A 9,229-nucleotide genomic window follows, 5' to 3' on the forward strand; every position below is an offset into this window, starting at 1 on the left:
CAAGATGGTAAAAGCAACTTGTAGAGTTAAGCAGAAATATTCAGAATGTTATCTAGTTGGCATCAATACAGAAATACAAGATCTACAATTCATTTACTCAATCTAAATAAGGGGCAGTAGGACCCTGAAGAAACAGGGCAAGGGGCAGTGACCTCACTGTAGCAGGACAAAAGCTTTTTTAAATACTGCACGGCTGTTTACTAAAAAGCTAGGAACCATTCTCAAAGACTTCTGTTTAAGCAGCAATCCCTTACCTCCTGTGTTGTCAAAATATCTCTTTAGTGCAAGTTACTCATAAGCTTACTAAATCTAGAGCTGTAGTCCTGCACGCGCTTAGGGTGCTGAAATCCATTTAATCAATATAATTAAAAAAACAAGATGGAAAATTGGCACATGATTTTAATCGAGTATGCCACTAAAAGTATGCCCCTCCCACTTCTAAGGGAGTCCTATTACAGTACTATAGGCCTCTCTGAGTGAAATAAATCTGCTTAGTTAGGCCAGTACTCCTGTTAAGATTCAGGATGTTTAAAACCCTAATGTACCCAACAGCTGCAGTTCAAGGGGAAATGCTTACATTTCTTTCAGGACCAACAGACATACATTCATTCATTCAATCAGTCACAAAAAAGAAGCAAAGAGAGTATCTCACGAATGTAGTCATAGAACTGTTTAATGCTTTACCAAAAAATCCTGCATATACAGCTTGATTTTAAGTAAACTTCACATGTCTTTTTTGTTTAACCAGATCCATATAGTGTTTTGTGTAATTGTTTTAAATAAAATCCTTAGTACCACTGTTAAAAATTGTCAGTGGGGAAGGGAATTAAATCAATCAACTCTCTGAAACAGAGAAGCACAGGTTATTCTCACACACCCCTGGATGTTGACTGGTGAAAATAAGTGTACTACTGTTTTAAATGAGGCCAGAGATGGCACTTAGTGCTGAAAAAGTAAAATAAAAATGACAAAAATGTCACATTTCTTTTTAAAAAGACAGTGTTTCCACTCATTTCTTGATGCAACAACAACAACAACCCAAAAAGGTATTACAGTGGCTTTACGTAAGTCATCAGTTATACAGAAACAAAGGGCCACAACCCAGCCAATAAGAAGCATTTCAAAGTCCCATTGATGGCTATCTGGTGAAAGTTCTTCAAAGGCTCAGCATCAATGGGGAGGGGGGTTTTAAAAAGTGTTTCCCTGGAAAGTGCTTAGCTGGACTGTGCTCAAAATGAGGTTCTGATGCAAGGGTTTTTGTAATGGTACAGTGTCACACTGCACATCACAAGTGCATTAAGGTGTCCAAATAAACACCCTTGTTGTGCAAAGTAGGTTCTTTTGCAACAGAAATCGGACTGGAGCAGTTGGGCAAGATAAAGGGGGCGTGGGGGGGGGGGGAATCCAAAACATATCAAAGACAGCAGGCACCAGACTCAGGAAAGATTGGGAATTCTCATCACCCCCAGCAACCCAAGGGAACACATTACACCCTTCTTCTGAGAAGAGCTATCTCAAGAAGGAAAATCTTTTCATTGTGGAGGGACTAGGAAGAAGGAAGCCCAGTCCCCTCAACCCCCAAACTGGAATCAGTCCCAGAGAGAGCAAGGGCCCCGTCCAGTGTTAAAACAAGCCCCATCATTTCCTTACCCCAATCCAAGTAATTTGCTATGTACACCCCACAGATACCCCTCCCTCCCCCTCAGTGATTCTCAATGCACGACCCCCTTCCCAGCCTGAAGGAAAACACTAATTCACCGCAGGGGGACCCCGAGGAGGAGGAGGAGGAGGAGGAGGAGGAAGCTACACAGATCTGTCCATCGGCCTCCTTCCAAGGGAAGAGCAAGGCAGGAGCAGAGTTACAGTCCTCCGATCCCCTGCAGTTCCACAGGAGATCTCGGCGCGGGTGCCTCGGTGCGCCAACAGGCAGTCCTCTCCAGCTAGGAACAAGAGGGGCGCATTCGGTCCGTGGAAGTCCCTTGACTGTCCTTTGGAAACGCGAGCGAGGCTGAAGAGGAGCTGCAGCAGGCGGCGGCCCCTTCGCGGAAAATCAGCGCTTCCCACCTTCAAGCGGGCGGCGCGCGCGCGCTTGCTCCCCCCCCACCCCCGAAGAGCGCGGTCCGACCCCTCCCCGGTTTGTTCTGCGTGCGGCGCTCCTCCGCCGGGCTTCAGGCGCCAGCTCAGTCCCTTCACACCTGTCGCCCGCCCCCTCCCCCGCCGTCCATCGTATTATAGCACCTTGCAGCAATTGATGCAACCGTTCTGGGTGCCGTAGCGCTTCTGCAAAGCTGCCCTCGTGGCCGTCTCAAAAACCTCCCGCACGCCTTCCTTAGTCTTGGCGGAGCACTCGAGGTAATCGTAGGCTTGGATGCGAATGGCCATGGCCCGGCCGTCCTCGGTGCGGACGGGCTCCTGCTTCATGCGCGCCAGCTCGTTGCGAACGTGCTCGTCGTTGCGTAAGTCTTTCTTGTTGGCCACCAGGATGATGGGCACGTTGGGGCAGAAGTGCTTCACCTCGGGCACCCATTTCTCCGGGATGTTCTCCAGGGAGTCGGGGCTGTCCACCGAGAAGCACATGAGGATCACGTCAGTGTCTGGGTAGGAGAGGGGGCGCAAGCGGTCGTAGTCTTCCTGGCCGGCCGTGTCCCAGAGCGCCAGCTCCACCTGCTTGCCGTCCACCTCGATGTCAGCCACATAATTCTCGAACACGGTGGGCACGTAGACCTCCGGGAACTCGTCCTTGCTGAAGACGATCAGCAGGCACGTCTTCCCGCACGCCCCGTCTCCGACCACCACCAGCTTCTTGCGGATCGCCGCCATGGCCAGGGTCACCAACCCCGCCCTGTTCTGCTGCTCCAGCAGGGAGACCGAGGCGCCCTCTTCCCCGCGACTGGCCGCCGCTACTCCTGCCTCCCCGCGCTTTCTACAGGGCAGCGTGGCGAGAGGAGCGGGCGGCGCTCTCTTCTCCGGGCGCCGGGGGGAGCGACGGCTTTTCCGCACGGCTTAGGACGCGGGGAGCCGCCCACTTCGCTCCGGCCGCAGTTCTGTTCTTTGCGGGCTCCTCCGCGGCCCTCTGCCCGTTTGCACGGAGAAAGGGTCTCCGCTGCTGGCTGCCTTCTTCCGCCCCAGAGTCCCTCCGAGGGGACGCGGAGGCAAGATGGAAGAAACCCAAAGCGCAAGGGCAAGAAATTGGAGGCAGCGTTTCTGCAAGTTTTGCCCGGCTGCCCACCTCTTCCTTTTCTCAAAGAGCGCTGCAAATCGAGCGCGCCCTTAAGCAAGCGACTCCTCCAGCCAGGCAGGTCCTCCGTACTTTATGCCATAGCACCGCGACAGTCGGACGCTGGTATTTAAAGGGGCCGGCGACTTTCTTAATATAGCTGGCCAATGGAAAGGAAGAGGGTGAGGTCATTCTTTTGGAGGAAGCTGATGATTGGTGGAGAGGATTGCAGGCGCTGGGGAGGGGGAAAGCAGGAAGTGACTGACGGCCGATCATGAAAGAGGGAGGGGTCTTTCTGCTATTTCGCGAGCTGCTGAGATTTTTGAGGGAATCCGAATCGGAAAGAGGGGAAGATACTCGGTTTTACGTCTTTGTCCGCCCCCCTTCCTCCTCCCGGTGGATGCGATTTCAGTTTATCCCAAATTCCCTGTTCCAATCTGGAGAGGTTTTAAAAAAAAAGTTTCGTCCAAGGCAAAAATGTTTATCCTCTCTGTAGCCTTCCCATCTCACTCTCGTCTCCCCCCTCTGCACTAGTTTGTATAAACGATACACGCTAGCTCCGCTTGGTCGTCAAGAAAGAACCACAAAAGATGGCTTAACAGAGGCCCTGCAGATTTTTCTGTGTGGTATTTTGATTTTAGAGCTTAAATTAAACAATTCTCCACATTGTTTTGTTTTTAAGTGTAGTTGGTCACTTGTTGCTAAGCCCACTGGGTTCAGTTCGAGTCAACCATCCAGTTTAGTTTAAAAGGAAGTGATGAAAGTAGTCTGGCATAAATGGTTTAGATTATGATCTAAATTTTTATTTATTTGTCAGATTTATATATCCGCCCATCTCACACAAAGCGACTCTGGGCAATGTACAACCATTATTTTTTAAAAAAACAATTGTATGTAAAATACTTTATGATTACCAGAACTGTAATTGCAAGGGTTTTATTTCCACATATATCCATTCCATTCATTACTGTCATGCCTTCTATGGTGAATAACCATTCTCAGGCTCGCAGCTTGTATATTCCTTGTGGCTGTCAATATTTCTTGTTGAACTGCTGATATTGTTGTCAACCAACCCTCAATATTCTTGAGTCTCATATCCAAATCAGGTACAGGTTTACTTGATGCTTTACCAGGAGATTGTGTTGACGATTTACGTCGCTGTCCGTAATCCATATCACTATGGCTACTCCTCTTCTGCGTTTGTTCTCCTTCAGTTACTTTTTTAACAGGTACATCAGTACTTTTCTTTAATTTTTGCATTAATTCGTTTTTTCATTTGATATTTTTCTTCATTATCAAGACCATCATCTTCATCACAATATCCATCCTCTTCTTCCTCATCTGAATTATCACTTTCATTTGCTTTTTCACTTTCAATGGCAGGAAGGGAACTCAGATGTGGATCATCTTTAAGTAAATCATGACTGCTTTTGCTTTTTCCTTTCATGCTCTGACTAACTCTGTTGACTTCTACTCCTTCCTCTTCAGCTTCATCTCCAAATGAAAGCAGGCTAAAAAATTTTGTGCCCTTTGATTTTGCCTTCTCGACTTCTTCCACTAGTTTCTCATTCCTCACTTTTTGCTGGTCCTTGGAATTATTTCATCAAAGGATTAAATAAAACCTCTGTACTTGTTATTTTATATGGATTGGTTGCTTTTTCATCCATGCCAATTTCAACTTCTGAAAGTCACAACATATTATATATAGTATCTCCAGTGATTTTTCCAAAGATAGTGTGTTTGTTGTTAAGTTTGTCCGCATGACCCAAAGTAAAGAAGAACTGGCTGCTGTTATTGTGAGGCCTGGAATTTGCCATGGCAATTAGTCCTCATCAGTTAAAATGCAATTGTGAATGGAATTCATCCTTGAAAGAGGCTCCACAGATAGATTCTCCTCCTGAGACAGTACCAGTTGGATCACCACCTTGTACTATAAATTCAGGTGCAATCCTATAAAATATGATGTTGTCATAATAGTCTTCCATACAAAGCTGAACAGAATTCTGACCTGCTTTGGGAGCTTTTTCTGACCATAATTCAATATCAATATCTCCAGCTGTTGCTTTCAATAAAACCTTGGCAGTTCCTGGATGTAAATATTGCTCATGGTGAACGCTTCCACACAGCCACTGCCCTGCACGAGTATCCCACCCTTAACAACTACCCAGTGGATGAAAAACTTTGTCAGTGATCATCCCCCGCAATCCTCTTAATTTGTTATAGCCCAAGCCCTCCTCAAGCTGAAGTCATCTTTTGTAGTACAAGGTCAGGGCTGTTTATGCTGACATCCCCCACCTTCTTCTCCAGATATAGCACCATCCTTTTCAACATTGAACATTCTTGGAGTATTTTATTTTCTCATTCTGCATGTACGAGGAAAGAATAATAATAATAATAATAATAATAATAATAATAATAATAATAATAATAATACCCTACCCCTTGAGATCATGGAGAAAATCTATGTGGTTGTTAAGAGTCAACAACACTTGATGGCGCAGATCATCATCACACCATAGGAGAGATTAGATTAGATTAGATTACAGAGAAGACATAATGAAACTCAGTTCCTTGGGAATAAGTTAGAAATCATTTGAAATAACAAATTCCCAGTACAGTTTTAAAACAGAATTTCAAGAGAGTTTTTGCTTTTCTTCAACACATTATGGTACCAGAATGTTCACTAAAAAAGAAAATTCCAGAGAACTGTCACCCTAGTAAGTCAACATACTAGCAGTACTGAGTGCTGTGCAGAATCATGTAAGGTGGATTTTGAAGTGCAGAATGCAGAAGCTCATTGTAACAATCCCTGTGAGACATACATACCCCTAAAGATTAGCAGAATACTCAAATGTATTTATTGTCATTTAACCAATGACAGTCACAGAATAATGCGTTGGCAAAGGATTGGTTAGCATTTGAGTTTACAAGACTCACAGGGGTTCTGTATAACCTGCTAGATGCCAATGGTGAGGCCTCAGCGATTTTATTTAGAGGACATAAACAGCTTCAACTTACCCCTGATTCTGTGATTACAGCCAATCTCAGTAAAAGTAGTTTCAGCCTTCCTGTGGAGTTGATTTCTTGGTCTGGTGTACCTAATGGGGCTCATATCACAAGTCTGATTATGTTGCTCCTCCTCCTCCTCCTCCTCCTCCTAGTTTAGCAAATTAGGGAGGTGTCTGGCTGAGTCACTTCCAAGTATTATCTGTCTGTTGTCTGTTAAAATATGTTTTACCTCTCATCACCCTGGCAATGGATCTTGCATATGTCCATCAAGGTCATCTTCCTTTCTCTCTACATATAGACCACTCCCTCCTGCTTCACTCTATTTATTTGTATTTATTTATATTTCAAATTTCTCACCGCCCGTCTCACTGAAGGTATGCCCCCTTTGTCCCTGTTATCAGACTAATTTTTGCCCAACTTACTAATAATAGGCATGGAAGAGGGGATGTGCTGAGTGCAAGCATTGGGAGTGTTCCCTCTTATGTCGCTAGATTGGGCCACTGGACAGGTGGTTAAAGCCACTGCTCTAAGCAACTGTCTAAACATTGCCCTACCCCACTCCAGCCATATTAGGGAGAGTGATTGGTTCCCCCTGCCTCCCTGCCCCCACTGGCAGATGAAGCTTAGTGAAAACAGAAATGAAGCTGGGGGAATCTACTAATCTCTTTCCTAAAGGTGACCCTCAATAAGTAAGTAAGGATAGCAGCATTTTTTGGTCTCATTACTCTGGTTGAATAGGAGTTGGCAGTGGGGATTGCACCATTTATGTCAGCATACTTTTCCACTGGTTGAAGGACTAGTGGAAAGTATTTGAACCAGATGAGAGGAAAATTTTGTATTCTTCCCAGTAATTAATTTCTCTTCCAGGAACACTCCCTCTTGATCCCCCCCCCCACACACACACACCAGCCCACTCTGACTTCTTCCCCATAGTTCTCCTTAATCTTTCATTACTTTCTGCCTTCTCCCCCACCCTGCTTCTTCTTCTCCAGAGATGGACTATTTCCAACTCAATCCCAGTTACCCCATTTCTTCATCCCACTCCCAGCTGTTCTTTCCTTCTGTTTTGTTTTTTTTGTTTTGTTTTTCCCCAGCACCCAGGACTGCTTTAAAGAAACAAGATGGATTTTAGCCCTCCATCATCTTTGCTACTTATGAATGTCGAAGAGTTCGTGGAGAGTCCCCCAAGGGGCCCAGGGGAATGGTTGGCAATGGCTGAGGACCAGTATTGCAGTCATCCATTAAAAAAAAATCATTTGTTTTTAAATAATTGGCATTAGAGGGGCATTTCATAGGGGCAGTGATAGCTGTTCACATGTACCATGTAGCTTATCCCCCATTAAACATCAAAATCTCCCCCCCCCCCCCCGCTTCCAAGATAGCAGATTGTGGTTGCATTGGAGGAAAAATCTTTGCTGCCCTGTTCAAGATCATCACCTTCTGACCAACTGGTCACCTCAAGTTAATTCAATTTTAAAAAAAAAGAGAGAGAAATTCAATGGCAGTAGCTCTTACTTAAAATTAAAGTGCTTCAGGATGATATATAAATAGCTTATTAATACGACTGAATTAATATCATTGTCGTTAGGTATGATATTCATTCAGCCTTGCTTGTGATCACACATGGAGACCGCAAATCATCTTTTTAAATTGTGCTAATGAAATAAAGTTTGCCTTGTCTTGATATATTAGTTTTACCAGATTCTCTACCTACCCACTGTTTTTTCCACCACTAGTTACAGTTCTTTCTGTTCCTAAGCTCTATGTTAAGTTTTCTCCTCATTCCATTGACACATATGTGTGTATAAGTATTAACATTTATATTCCACCTTCATAGTCAAAAGCCTATTCAAGATCACTTAGAATAAAACAATGTAACTAAGATGGCATTCAGAGAGAATGATTTTTGGTGATGTGCTTATGAGAGGGAATTGGTTGAATGGTTTTTTGGTCAACGGACTGGAAGAGTGCGGCTGGGCTGATGGTTGTGGTGGTTTTGGTTTTGGAGTGAATCCTGGTGGGCAGCTCTGGCTGGGACTGATGCAAGATCAGAACAGGGGCACTCGCTGTAGGAAGATGTTAACTCTCCCTCTGTAAGGTAGACCAGACTTAGAACCCAATGCCATATTGGTCTAAAACTACTTTTATTGGAACAGCTATAATAACAGAATCCTGCAAGTCTGAATGTGCTTCCTTCCTACCTCACTTCATCTTTGTGTGAATTAGGGAGGGGGCCATCTGAGGCATTTTCTCAAATTAGTTTCTTGGAATGGACTTAGGCTACACTAGTTTTGATTGTTGCCTTGGTAAACAGATCTTCCTACTCTCCTTCAAAGCATTCTCTATGCCCTCTCCATTAATGAAAGGACAGTGGCATTCTGCTTCCAGGGAAATGGAACCTTGTATAAGGGCCCTACTCTAGTTCAGAGTGTTCTTGTCAACACTGGTGTGGAGAAGGTCTATTTAGAGGTTTGCAATTTTGAAGAGCACGGATGAACCGGGAGGGGTTATGGTGGTTGAGAAAATGATGGTCAGAGCATGCCAATCCTCTGGCAGAGAAGGACAGTCACAGGTGCAATGGTGAGGAGGCTGTGCAGCAAAAGTGAGGTTGAATCAAGGGGCAGCTGCATTACTGGCCTGAGCCCCATTGCTGCTCAGGCATAGACCTTCCATTTATTTATTTATCAGACTTAGAGGCTGCCCAACCCTAAATGACTCTGGGTGGTTTACATTTAAAAAGACAGAAAACAATAAGGAGAAAAAAAAGTCATGTACCTTTGGACAAACCACACTCCATATACCACAAGACACAACCAATGGGCTACACTACTACTCTATCCAAGGCCTGGGAGAACAGCCACGTTTTTAAAGATTCCAGAACATCAGCAGGGTGAGATCCACAGAGATCCCTTGGGGGGGGGGGTATAATTCCAGAGGGCAGGCCCAACAACAAATAAGACATACTTCCTGGGTCCTGACAGATGGCATTGTTTGACGGAGGAT

General features: G+C 45.0%; 1 protein-coding gene and 1 pseudogene across 1 annotated transcript; both read right to left on the minus strand.

Annotated features, from left to right (window-relative positions):
- Positions 1-655: 655 nt before the first annotated feature.
- Positions 656-3,295, minus strand: RHOB (ras homolog family member B). Its single transcript, XM_007423745.3, has one exon. It carries the CDS (start codon positions 2,818-2,820, stop codon positions 2,230-2,232), a length of 591 nt encoding a protein of 196 aa, XP_007423807.1. The 5' UTR covers positions 2,821-3,295; the 3' UTR covers positions 656-2,229.
- Positions 3,296-3,451: 156 nt separating this feature from the next.
- On the minus strand, positions 3,452-5,324 carry LOC103058755 (spliceosome-associated protein CWC27 homolog pseudogene; annotated as a pseudogene).
- Between the last annotated feature and the right edge of the window lie 3,905 nt (positions 5,325-9,229).

This window comes from Python bivittatus, unplaced genomic scaffold, assembly GCF_059951505.1.
Source record: "Python bivittatus isolate LINGU-HERP-01145 unplaced genomic scaffold, Pbiv_v1 ctg000020_np1212, whole genome shotgun sequence".
In the NCBI taxonomy this organism is placed as follows: domain Eukaryota; kingdom Metazoa; phylum Chordata; class Lepidosauria; order Squamata; family Pythonidae; genus Python; species Python bivittatus.